The sequence below is a fragment of the Lepus europaeus genome, chromosome 3 (assembly GCF_033115175.1).
Source record: "Lepus europaeus isolate LE1 chromosome 3, mLepTim1.pri, whole genome shotgun sequence".
Taxonomy (NCBI): domain Eukaryota; kingdom Metazoa; phylum Chordata; class Mammalia; order Lagomorpha; family Leporidae; genus Lepus; species Lepus europaeus.
In genome coordinates, this window is record NC_084829.1 from 51,954,938 (window position 1) to 51,968,966 (window position 14,029).

The 14,029-nt window shown below is 41.8% G+C and overlaps 1 protein-coding gene across 1 annotated transcript in view; it reads right to left on the minus strand.

Annotated features, from left to right (window-relative positions):
• PKHD1 (PKHD1 ciliary IPT domain containing fibrocystin/polyductin) overlaps positions 1 to 14,029 on the minus strand; it is a 531,849-nt gene that overhangs the window by 437,755 nt on the left and 80,065 nt on the right. Inside the window, exons 30-34 of the mRNA XM_062186248.1 lie at positions 12,418 to 12,613; positions 11,150 to 11,217; positions 8,347 to 9,954; positions 6,663 to 6,806; positions 157 to 376 (exon numbers count right to left, since the gene is read on the minus strand). Coding sequence (XP_062042232.1) covers positions 157 to 376; positions 6,663 to 6,806; positions 8,347 to 9,954; positions 11,150 to 11,217; positions 12,418 to 12,613 — 2,236 coding nt within the window. The remainder of the gene's footprint in view (positions 1 to 156; positions 377 to 6,662; positions 6,807 to 8,346; positions 9,955 to 11,149; positions 11,218 to 12,417; positions 12,614 to 14,029) is intronic.

Sequence of the window (14,029 nt, forward strand, 5' to 3'; positions counted from 1 at the left end):
GACAGGAGATGCTTTGATATGCAGGCTGGCTGAAATCCACAATGGAGTGGCCCCTGTGAGAGGCTGCATCCCCCCGGCCTGCAAGTTCTGATGGGTCCCTTGGCCCACTGGCCGTACCTTGGTGGGGAGGCTCAGGGAGGGAGAACATAGCATCACCTGATGAAGAGGCCCGACCAGGTTGGGAAGGCTGATTCTGTCCAATGATCCGGCACAAAGCGGCTCTGGAAGCTCTCTGCACAGATGTGGAGGTAAGGCCATGACTCAGGCGCTCGCTCCGTTCCCACAGCAACAGTCAAATCACACTGCACGTAGGTGAGGCTGGCGACTTCACAGCTCTCCTCCTCGGGCTTCAGGTCACACAGGAAAGCCAAGGACACTAAGGACATGGTGCACAACAGGTTAGGTAACAAACATGAAGGAGCTGTGGGGCCCACATTGTTTCCTGAATGAAGTTCACGTGTCCTTCCTTGTCCAAAAAGAAAATGAAGTTACCAGCTCAGTTGTTTTAATAAAATGTGGTATGTTTCTAGGGCATACACAGAAGAATATGAGAGGATTTGAAAGGTTCACAGAAAAACAAATTAGAAGATAAATCATATTTCTATAAATTTTTGAAGGTTCTGTCTATAAGTAACATTATTCTAAAATATAAATCATCATCAAAAAAAAAAACCACACTCATCTGACTCCATCAGCCAACATCAGATCTGAAAACAGCAGAGATATTCTTAAATCTGTGCACTCGTGCCAAGCGTATTCCCTTAGTTCTCAGAAATAACCACTTGGCATTTTTCAAATAGTTTTGTCACATGGCTTTTTTTTCCTAAACAAGAGCTGATTGAGTTTTACTTGTTTCAGAGCTTTATAGAATGTAATTCCTAACACGATATTCATGACCCTTTTTTCATTCAGTATATTTCCACTGTTCATCCACATTATTGAATACAGTTATTGATGCATTTTTACACTGTTCAATATTGCAATGCACGAAAGTACTACAATGTATTCATCAATTCTCTTACCATTGGACTTTTGGGTATTTCTGAGTCTTTGACACTTTAAACATGTACCAACTATTCTCAAGGGTACATTCTTATAAAGAAAATTGCTTGATTGAATGGTGAGTACAAGTTCAACCTTACAAGGTAGTGTCATGCTGTTTTCAAAGTACATTCCTAACCAGCCATAATTATAAGTTTCCATTACTCCACATAATTGACAGCACTTGAAATTATCACTCTTGGGGCTGGCGCTGTGGCACAGCGGGTTAATGCCCTGGCCTGAAGTGCCGGCATTCCATATGGGTGCTGGTTGGAGACTCGGCTGTTCCACTTCCCATCCAGCTCTCTGCTGTGGCCCGGGAAAGCAGTAGAAGATGGCCCAAGTTGTTGGGCCCCTGCACCCACGTGGGAGATCTGGAAGAAGCTCCTGGCTCCTGGCTTTGGATCAGCGCAGTTCCAGCCATTGCGGCCATCTGGGTTGTGAACCATCGGATGGAAGACACCTCTCTCTCTTTCTCTCTCTCTCTCTCCCTCTCCTCTCTCTATGTAACTCTGACTTTCAAATAAATAAAATAAAGCTTTAAGAAAAAAGAAATTATCACTCTTCATTTTTGCCAATGAAGTACATACAAAATGATACCTCCTTGTTACCTTAACTTGCATTTTCATCAGTGCTTTTTTTGGTTGAGCAATTTTTCATGTTTAGCAATAACTCATGTTTCTTCTAGGATATTGCTCTTGTGACATTTTCCCATTTCCTTATAAGACTGTGTCTCCTTTTCTTATTGACTTTCATTCTTTAGAAATTCTGGGTACTTATCCTCCAGAGATTACATGGTGACCAACACTTTTTCCAAGTTTAAACCTTTTCTAAGCTAAACTTTTCATTCTCTTTATGGAATCTCTTGATCAACAGAAGCTCTTAATTTTCCTGTAATTATCGCCTTTGACGTTTTATAAAGAGGCAAAGCAAGTATTTGAAGTCCTTTCATGCTCAGGCTATTTCTTTTTGGATCCAGAGATACATGAAAGTATCATTATGTTCCTGAATCTGTATATGTGAAATATATGAAATTTGTATACATTAAATAAAAATTTTTAAAAGGCACCAGTAAGCAGAAGGGCCAGAATGGTTAAGTTGGAAATGAACAAATTCCTAAAGGAGATGGTTTGGGGGTAGCTTTGTCTGAAAAACCTTAATAAAGTAAAGAGGGAAAAAGAAAACTTTCTCTTGCCTGCTCCCTCTGCAGCTGGTCTGCTGGGGAGGCATGTGGCAAATATTATCAAGGAGGATGGGCTTGAGCCAGTGCGCACCTGCCCTGCCACAGCGGCGCAGCAGGGAAGGGATGAGACAAGGGCCTGTGAGAGAGCTTGTAGTTACCCCGTCACACCCAAACATCACAACCCTTGCTGGCACATTCTAAAGCACTTGACGCCTAGGAGGTTCTCTGTGATTGTGTTTTGTGTAAATTATACCAGCTTATAATGACCAACACTAACACTCTCACATGGAGAGACAAAGCAAGAGACCTCCTTGGTGAGTAAGCCCTAAAGCAATGAAAAACAGGTCCAACAGCAGTAAAACAACAATTCACTTAGGTGATTAAGTAGATGTGAATCGGAAAGGTGCATTTTGAAAAGCACCCAGGGTTGGCCGGCGCCCTGGCTTAACAGGTTAATCCTCCACCTTGTGGCGCCGGCACACCGGGTTCTAGTCCCGGTTGGGGCACCGGATTCTGTCCCAGTTGCCCCTCTTCCAGGCCAGCTTTCTGCTATGGCCCAGGAAGAGAGTGGAGGATGGCCCAAGTCCTTGAGCCCTGCACCCGCATGGGAGACCAGGAGAAGCACCTGGCTCCTGCCTTCGGATCAGCGAGATGCGCCGGCCTCAGCAGCCATTGGAGGGTGAACCAATGGCAAAAAGGAAGACCTTTCTCTCTGTCTCTCTCTGTCCACTCTGCCTGTCAAAAAAAAAAAAAGAAAGAAAGAAAGAAAGAAAGAAAAAGAAAGAAAGAAAGAAAAGCACCTAGGGCTGACAATCAAAATCCATGGATTCTACTCACAGTTCTGCCTCTGACGAGCTGTGTGACCTTAGTAATTTCAGCTCAGCTTGTGGTGTCTCGTGCAAAAGTCAGTCTCCATGAAAGAGTCAGGGGGTACAATTCAGAGTTTAAATGCAAGAAATGCAAAAGATTTTACTCATTATAAGCAAAAACAAAGTATTAGGTTCCCACCTAGAAGGATGTTTCAACAACTCACCATGTGAAAAAGTAAAAATTTTCTTTTCTGTAAGAATACAATTTTGGAAGATGTTAAAGACAGGTGACACCAGAAGTAGCAAAAGCAGTGTTTCAGAGCTTCGGCTGTAACCACCTTGCACATCAGGGTAGTGACAAAGGGGCAAGCAAAACAGAGCTGAGGGAAGTTTAAAATCTAGGCCCTCATCTACAGCTTGGAATGTGAAACATCACTCTGAGGTGCACACGGCACAGGAAAACTCAAAGCAAGGGTTGTAATTCGGTGACCTGCGTAAATCACAGAAATTAACAGAAACAAACAAAAGACCCAATGAAGAGGGAGGCAGTAAACTACAAAAGAATAAAAGAAGTCACATAAATATGAGGAAAGGCCAGCTGTGCGTCTCCGTGCATGTGTGTGCGCACAAACACACACACATGCATTGAATAGTAGCAGGTAAAAGATTAGAATCAACAAGGACTCTATAAACAAACATGGGGCTAGATTATATGCAGTCATTTTATGATGCTACTCAGAATGGCAGAACTCACTTGCCCAAAGTAGGTACCTAGTTTGGGGATAAAACTAGGAAAGAATTTAGAATTTCACAGAAGATGCAGAGGAGCAATACCAATATGCTTATTTGGAAAATTTCTAGGGCTGAAATTTGGTCTAATATCCCCCTGTCAGAGGGTCTGGGTGCAAATCCAGCTTCACTCCCACTTCCACCATCCTGCAGCAGGGGATGACTCATATACTTGGGTCCCTGTCACCCATGTGAGAAACCCAGACTGAGGCCCTGGCTCCCAGCTTCAGCCTACCCCAGCCTTGACTGCTGCAGGCATTCGGAGAGTGAAACAGTGTCTATCTCTGTCTCTGTTCTATGCCTTTCAAATAAATTAAACGCATTCATCCACATCTAAAAATTAAGAATTCCTATTTCTGACAGCACTCACGTGACACACACTTTAAGAACTGCTACATTAGGAGGATTGAGATGCTCAGCTTTCCAAAGGGCCACAGGCTGATTGAGGCTAGAAAAGGTGGAGTGGGGGAGCATCAGGGAAGCAGAGGGGTGGATGTCTCTGAGAGGAACCTGAAGCACCTGAAGAGATTGCTGTTGGGAAGTCCTCTCCTGAAAGACCTTTTAAATATGCCAGATTCTTAAGTACATTGGTCATACGCAATCACATCTGATCGCGGAGGATTAACCAGTAGTTTCTAATATTCTCTGAGATGCATCTCCTTTGACTATTTGGTGTCCACTATGGACCTACTTCCTAGAAAAGAGAACTACAGTCAATATATTTTATCCAAATTCCTAGGGTTGACAGAATCCTGAAATTCTACCATGTATCCTCTGGAGTTGACTCTCACTAGCTTCTCTTCATCTTTAGACAATGTGGTTAAACGTCATTTAAAAGACTTCTTTCTGACAGAAGAAAATTAGTCAAATTATCCAGTGTCCCTTATACAATTGGTGAGTGTTTGGTGCCACCTGGTGGTAATAATAAGAGTTACAGCTCCTAACAGGTTTTCCTATTAAAATAAATCAAGGGATTTGGAGAAATCCTTTTCCAAAACTTAATCTTTTGAAAGATAATTTTATTGCTTTATTCCTAGGAGTTATAAAATGTAATTAATGCAAAATATTCTTGTACATGCTTTTTTTACTCAATCTATTTCAGTATTATCTGTATTACTGAATATAGCTGTTTTATCTTTACTGCTGTTCAACACTGCATTGCAATACCATGATTTTTCTTTTTTTACTTCTAGTTAAAATTATGTGTATTTATGTGATGTCAATGGACTTTAAATTGTATTAGTTTAAGCAGTGTATGAGACAACTTAAAGGGGCCAGCACCATGGCGCAATAGGTTAATCCTTCGTCAGCATCCCCTATGGGCGCCAGTTCTAGTCCCGGCTGCTCCTCTTCCAATCTGGCTCTGTACTATGGCCTGGAAAGCAGTATAAGATGGCCCAAGTCCTTGGGCTCCTGCACCCACATGGGAGACCGGGAAGAAGCACTTGGCTCCTGGCTTCAGATCGGCTCAGGTCCTGCTGTTGTGGCCATTTGGGTAGTGAGCCAACGGAAGGAAGACATTTCTTTCTGTCTTTCTCTCTCACTATCTGTAACTCTATCTCTCAAATAAATTAATAAAATCTTTTTTAAAAACAATAGTTATTATGGATCAAAACTAGCAATATGGAGTCACATTTTCTTTTTTCACCATTTCTCAAATTCTCTCACTTATCCTTTCAGGCATCAATTTTGCACATCTCTGTGCCAACACTATCATATGCATAGTGAACGAAACAGACAACACCATGAAGCTTACTATTCTGTTCTACCTTAAATTTCTCATTGTAGAATTAATCTACCTTCCATAATATTGTGATTATAAATGAGTACATGCTGAAAACAGGAAACTTCCTGGCTCCTTGCTTTGGCCTGGCCCAGACACAGACACAGCTATTGTGGTCATTTAGTGAGTGAACCAACAGATGAAAGATCTTTCTCTCTCTTTTTCTGCCCCCCTCTTTTCCCTTCTCCATCCCTCCCTCCAACATTCTGTCTTCCAGAAATAAATAATTTTTAAAAAATAGGAACATAGCTTAAATACCACCAAGAAAGCACATGTGTAAAGTCTTAAACACACAAGATCTATGATAATGCAAAAAAAAAATCATCTGGTTAAATCTGAGCTATTCCAATTGCAGTAAAGTCCCATAGTCCTAATGACAATTTCTTTCCTTTCACTTGTTTTTTCCTGAAGTTCTGTGAATATTTACCATGTTCTGTGAAGCCACAAGTTTTGCACCTTATTCTATAACTGCTCCCCCCATAAAGACAAGGCTTCCTTTACCACTATTTACATGTTGTCTACACAATCATGACAGTTTATTGAGTAAGGACTGAGTAACTAACTGGGCAGTGCAGAGCCAGACAATAATGTGAATGTTGGCTCTTTAGCCTATAATAGGAATTCAAGAGCGGAACACACAGCGCCAATACTCAAGAGATGTCCAGCTTGATAATCTCCATCCTTTTACTGTTACCTCTAATAAATAGATTTTCCAGCAACCTCACTTTAGAACAAGACCCACAGCTTATTTCTTCCACACTGCCTACTGATATCATTGAAGCGAATATGCAGAACCCAGAATGACCTTCTCCATCATATGATTGCAGTTGCAAATGTAGGTGATATATTTTTCATTAGTTATTTAACTATGACCCATTGCTATGATAGAAGTTACTATGAACCATTTTAATAGGTGGCCCCTGTTTCTAACTACCATTTCAGATGGAGAACAGAAAAATTCTTTTCCCAGATACACATAGAAAAAATAGTGATCATTACAGCATTAATTACAAAACTAAAATCAGCCAAAGAATATCTAAGTAGCATTTCTACTCACCATCCAGGGGCAGAACCAAGCAGCTAAAGGCAGACACAGTAGCATTGGCCAAGACTTGGCAGGGAGCACCACATACAGCAGCTGAGATATTCCCTGGGGAAAATCCTGCTCCAAACACATGCACCAGCCTTCCATCCAGGCAGCCTTTAAATACAGAAGTACAAGTTCATAACCTTAGAGGGAAATATCTCCTTGCTTAATTCAAAATTCAAACCTTTGCTTTTTTATTCCCATTCTTCATATGACCTGCAGAATCCACAAAACTGGCCTTAGGTCCCAAACATCCTCAGCTTCTCCACTTCCCCTCTGGCCTCCAGGGTCCTGCTGGACCCCAACCATATCCAACAACCTATTATATGGAAGGACGTTTTAAAAATGTAACCCTTTTTATATAGAAAATTAATAGTTACTCATGGTTTTTAAATGTTGTATACAAAAGAACACAAAACGAAAGTGAAAGTTCTCCTAACCTGCTATCTCATTCCCCAGTAGGCATCTATGTCCAGAGTTTCTTATGATTGCTTCCAGAATTTTTATCCTATATACATTACTCTACTTGCTTTTTGTGTTTTGCTTGAAAGTATAGCATAGATATTTTCCAAACCTATATAAATAAAGCTCTTAATAGTCACTTAGAATTCCATTACATGATTACACTACAATTTAGTTAACAATTTTCCTCATGATTAATACTGCCATTATTTCTTCTCTTTTGCTGTCATTACTAGTGCTGTGATAACTATATATATTTTGAAGAAATTTGCATGAGTAAAACTAGATCATACCTCTCACCCCCACTGGTAAGTAGAGTTCTGGGCTCAGGAGTCCTCATACCAAGTCCAGGAGGCACTTGGACAACTTTGAGTGCATTTCCTACCCCTACTCTGCTACCATCAAGATCATTGAATCTTAGAAAGTACAAGGGGGAATTTAGAGAGCATTCATCTCATGTTCCTTCATCAAATAAGGAAGCTAAGTCAGAAAAATCAAACCCCAGTTAGCTAAGTTAGAAACAGACTCCAGATGCCAATCCCAATCCCCATGGCTTTCCACCCAGCTGAGGCCAAATTTGTTCTAAGAGATGGCTTGGTTAATATTTTACCAGCCTAATAGTCTGCCTCTGTAATTTCCCCAAGACACTCTAAATCACAAATTTGAACTATCTCAAGTGCAATCAGGCCTTCAGTGATCAGAAAGTGAAACCGTCCTCAGAAGAAAAGGCAATGAACTTCAGCATCTCTAGAAGGCAGGAAAAAGCATCAATGACGCTATACTCTGCCAGTTGCTTACTGTTGGTAGCATATGAGCTCACCTGTGAAATATTAAGTTTTAAATAATGCAAATTGGCATATACTCACAGGCCTAAAAATAGGTGGAGGCATTTCTGTGCTTGAATTATCTAATTATGAGCTCTTAAAATGGTATCATTTAAAACACAAATTAAATCCAGTTAATGTATCAGATTAAAATGTAATCAAGCACTTAGAGAATACATATAATTTTCTTGGTATAAAATATAAATTCTCATAAATGGAACAAAGTCTCAGGAAAACACTGGGATGGTAAGAGGCCAGCCAGCCCTCTTGTTCCTTCTTGTGTGCAAACTTATGTTGACTTCTTTCCCCACGGAACAGAGAGGAGCTACAGATATGCTCACATGCCCTGTCTCATTCACTTGACTTACCAAAGTTCTCGGTGACTGCTGAAATCCTAACTGTTGATGTGAACACCAGCACTGATGAGGCCCACCCTCTGGTATGGTCGTAGCCCGTGACTTGGTATTGTCCAGCAGGAAGGAGAGGGGCCATGCATTGCAGAATGGTGTGGTTACCAGAGACTCCCACACAGGGTGACGTCCCAATAAAAATGTCAACATTCAGCGCTCCTGAGATCCGGCCCACTGCCAATGTTACCATGTCATCAGTCTGAGAAAGAGAGAGCAGCTCTGGGGTGAAGGCGGTGCTGTAGCCAATGGCTCCCATGTGGTATAAAAGTCCATCTACCTCTATTTCCAAGGTGGCTGAGCCATTTCCTGCAGGCACAGTGCAGCAGATGAGCTCAGCACTGATGTTCACCATGTGGCAGGCCTGCTGGCCAACATAGACAAATGTGGTGTTCTGTCCTCTCAGGGCTGTGCCCTCTATGGCCAAGAGGCCTCCACCGTATATGCTGAAATTCTTTGGGTAATAATGAATCACTTGAGGCATAACATGAAAGTATCTGGAAATGTTCCCAAAACAAGTATATCCACTCCTTCCATGAAAAACGGATAAGTAGTGGCGTCCTGAAGTCAAGTCACCTATCTGGCAGGCCACGAGGCTTGCATTGAAGAACGTGACATTGCAAGGAAGTTGGTCATCCACAAATACCAACGGCTCATCTGCTGCAGTGCCTAACCTCTGACCCCTCATCACCACTGTGGTCAGAGACCCACTGGTGTTTGTGGCCAAGGAGTCCACAGTAGGAGTTGTCTCTTCCCACATGAAGACAGTGCAGTTCCCCTGGCACTCACTGAGTAGCCCATTGACCAGGACTGTGATGTTCAAGCTGAAGGAAGCTCCAGGCAAAGGGTCTCCTATCAGGGTAACCTGGCAGACAATTTCATGATCTCCCAAACTCAAAATCGCACAAGTGAAAGGACCCGAAAGGTCAACCTGAACTGACCTCCTTCTGGAATGGAAAGCCACGCCCCTCACAGTGAGCACTGTCCCACCACAGGCAGAACCCCGTGTTGGGGAGATGGTGGTTATCTGAGGTGTCACTACAAATTGCTGGGGCACCGCAGACATATCAGCCAATCCCACCTGCTTCTGACGTACTTGGAGAGGATAGATGCCCGCCTCCAAACTGAGAAGAGGAAAGGCGCACCCAGACAGGTTCGTGCGACTCCCCAGAGAGTGTGTCTCAAGTTCACACGTCAGGCTCCCCAGAAGGATGACTGCATCCGAAAGGTTATTTCCTTGCACATAGAGCATCAAGCTATCATTTGTGATTTCTCCCCACATGGTGGTAACCACCGGTGTTGAGGCTGCTTCGTACATGAAAGTAAAGCCCTTCCCCACCAAATGTGGGGAGGATCCATGGGTGAAGGATGTGCTGCCAGCCCACACCTCCACAGGGGCAGGGACACTTAGAGCATTGGCGTCTGGCTGCACAGGAGCTGGCGAAGTCTCGCACCACACGCTCACCTCAGTGACGTTCACAACATCGCAGGACCGATTGCCCACGAGCACCCATACTGAAGCTGGGTCCCTGCTGAACCCTATTCCCGAGATGCTGAGGATGGTTCCACCTGAGATGTGAAGATGAAAAAAAAGCTGAAAAGCTGATATTCAGACCTAAGAACTTACAGCACCTATGTCGGATGGTGCCCCGAAGCAGGGTGTGAGTGAAACCTCTTGTCAACTAGACAATTGTCAGATGTCCTAAAATTCACATAACAGAAAAGAATATGTAAATTGTTATACAGGATAGCCATTTGTAATACTTAAGGAGAAACTTTTCAAGCACCTTTTATATCCTAGAAGGCACCACTGCCATCAGCACACATTAGGGAAAAATCAAATTTTTACTTTTCTCATCATCTGCTATATTACCTTACTGTTGCGTAGGTTAGGTAGAATATATATATATATTGTCCTACATACAGTCAACTTACTAATGAAAAAATCAATTCATTGAAGTCTTCTACTTATCTTCTATATTAATCTGTATAATATTGTAACATCCTATATATTATATATCCTCATATGTTCTATATTTTCTGTTGTACATGAAAAACCCATCAATGACCACTGAATCATCCCAATGAATTTGCTGCTATATTCATAGACCTTGTCTTACTCTCCTATTGAACTATGATCCAAAATCAAACCCCATCTTCAGAAAAGGAAATGGACCAACACAACCCATAGCACCTTATAAAACAATTCCACTGATCTCAAAAAGGTAATCTTCTGTTTCATACACTACGCTTTCTCAATGGTTATCCACATATTTTCAGCTTTTCTGAAAATGAATAGTCATTTCTCTAGAGTCTCGTCTTGATATCTCCCATACTTGCATTTGTGTTTTATTCCTGACTCTGTCATATGCCTCCAGAGAAGCAAGTGAAGATATCAAAGTCACTTTCCTTCCTGCCTGGCACATACAGTGTTTAAAAGGCTGATGGAAACTCTTCATTTTCCTAACTCTGCTCAAAAGCACTGCCCATTAGGTGTTTCAGCTTCTTCATGAGAAGAAAATCAGATACACATCACTTTTTCATAAGCACCTTTTAATTTCCAGAGTTAACCAAGCTATGGAATCATTGGGTTTTGACACCCTTTGAAGTATACCACTCACTTTGTGGAATTTAAAAAAAAAAATTAACGTGTTGTCTGCCCCCTATTGCTGGCCTCCATGATCACTAATCCAGGCACAAAATCTGCATATACAGGGAACAGGCTTTCTAGATAAATGACACCAGCTGTGTTAGAGCCACTCACCCAGAAGAGACCCACAGCAAGGCTGGATGCTGTAAACGTCTGTGATGTACTGGATGTGGAGATCAACCCTAGAGGAGATGGGAAGGTGGTTAGGAAAGAATAGAGCGAGCTAGAAAAGCAGAAGAGAATCAGGGAGAAGAAATGTATGTCTTTGGGAAAATATAGAAGCATAAAGGAGAGCAAGCATGAAGGACAGCAAGTGTGAATGATACTACCTAACAGAAAAGAAAGGAAATGGTGGTGGGAAGATGTGTGGGACACTGTCCTGGACCACTGTTCAGTGGTGACATCTGTACCATAGACTTTACATTCTAGAATAAGCAGAGGGAACTTGAGAAATGCCAGGCAGAGATTTCAGGGCAGTGCCCACTCCACTCTCACCCCAACCAAGCTCCATGAAGTTTCCATTTCCTCAGCTAGTAAGCCAAAAATGTCTCCTGAATTAGTCTTGGGATTGAGCTGTCTGGAGCTCTCCAAGGTTTGTTCACGTTATGATTCTCATGATTTATACCATAACTTAGAAGAAAAAGGGTCAGGGGAGAAAGCCTTAATGCAAAATCAGAATTCTGGGGCCTGTGCTGTGGTGTGGTGGTTGATGCTACTGCCTGCAGTACCAGCATCCCATGTGGGTGCCAGTTCAAGATCCAGCTGCTCCGCTTCCAATCCAGCTCTCTGCTGTGGCCTGAGAAAGCTGTAGAGGATGGTCCAGGTCCTTGGGCCCCTGAACCCATATGGGAGACCTTGAGGAAGTTCCTGGCTTGGGGTCAGGACAACTCTGGTCATTGCGGCCTCCAGGGGAATGAACTAGCGGATGGAAGACCCCTCTCTCTCCCTCTCTCTCTGCCTCTGCCTCTCTGTAACTCTGCCTTTCAAATAAATAAAATAAAATCTTAAAGAAAAAAGCAAAACAGAATTCAAGGGGTGGGTTTTGACATAGGAGTTAAGATACTGCCTGGTTGCCCACTTCCCATATCTGAATCCACCTCCACTCCCAATTCCAGCTTCTTATTAATGCATACCCATCAAGGCAGTAGGTGATGGCTCAAGAATTTTCTGCAACCCACATGGGAGATTTGGATTGAGTTCCTGGCTCTCAGCTTTGGCCTTGCCTAGGTTCAGCCAAAGTTTGGCGAGATTTAGGGAATAAATCAGCAGATGGGGGATCTCTTACTTTCTCTCTGCCTCTCACATATATGTGTATAAATTTCCCCAGCTGAATCAATAGACCATCAAACATATACAATATTAATGACAATTGTCCACCTCACCCTTGTGAGGAAATGTTGACCCCATTGATGGAGACTGAAACTCCATAGAGGCCGGTTGGCAGTGCAGGCAGCACCACTTCCAGTCCCTGAGCCGTCTGTGCATGAATCTTAGCCAAGGCATCCTGGATGTGAACTTCCATATCCAAATCTGTGTAGTTCACCAGTTGTGTCATCCTGATGAAAAGTGCTTCACCTCCTGTGTTGAAAAGAATCTATTAGCCTCTGTGATATGGATCTGTGGCTTCTGTCACCTTTCTTTTCTAAAACTTTTTTTAGGATTATATACATGCTTTGCACCATGTATAATATTCTAATTAAGAATTCTAATACCAACCTAATTTTTTTTCATGAAATTGCTAACAATCTTTTTAACAGAACTAAAGCCTATAACCTTAAGGGCATGAAAAGCAAAACTATGAGGACAATTGTACTGAAGAGAGACTAATATTCATATAAAGGAAAATTGGGAAGTAATTTGCAAGACTAATAGTATTTGTAATCAGCAAATAACACCCATGTCCTTTTCTTTAACCTCCAATTTTCTATGATAGAATTCTAAGCTTTATGTTCAGAGAGCACTGGGCCTTACAATGATACTGCAAGCCAATACAGTCATCATAGTTTACAGAGAACATTCATGCATATTATCTTATTTGGTAGTCAAACTGTTTTAATGGCATATGGGGGTATTCAAAAACTTTGTGGAAAATCCTTATTACAGAGCAATTATGCATAGTTTCAAAATGTGTGCACCAAAATAAACTTATTTTTGATTCCATTTTCCATGAATCTTTTGAAACCTGCTTGTGTATGAGACAGATAATATGACAGGCATTTTGCATTTAAGGAAACTGAGGCTTAACCACCATGGCTTCAAAGCTCATTAATGGAACAGTCAAGATCTGGACGCAATTTTCTTTCAATGACTTCTGTATTTCAATAACTTTTCAGTTTAACTTGCAACTCTACCAAAATATTATGTATATTATGAACATTTTAATTCAACCCCTTTTAACTCAGTATTAACAGAACATCATGAAGAAGAGGATGCAAAGCACACAAAAATAAGTTAAAGACAGACCCTGCCCTAAAAGAGGCTCAAAAGTCGTAAAATAGGTGAAAAATAGCATCAGTAGAAGACATCCTATAAAGCGTAACAATTAAGCATTAGGATTATTCAAAGCAGGGCAGCATTCTGAATATCGGGAAAGGCTCTATGATAAGGCAAGATGGCACTTGAAATTCAATCTGAAAGGTAAATCAAGAGAAAATGATAGAGAAGGTTTATAATCTATTTTTTAAATTTTACAACTTTATCTGAAGTCTTTTGTAACATATTCTCAATCATTTATTGGCATGATGAGAAAAAGAACGGAGGGCCATCATGGTAGAACAGCAGGTTAAGCCAACATCTGAGATGCCAGCATCCATATAAGTACCAATTCCAATGCAGCTCCCTTTGGCCAACAGAAGATGGCCAAAGATGGTCACACCCACATGGGAGACTCAGATGGAGTTCCAGGCTCCTGGCTTCAGCCTGGCCCAGTTCCTGCTGTTGTAACTACCTGTGGAATGAAGCAGCAGGTGGAAGATATCTCTGTCTCTGTTGTTC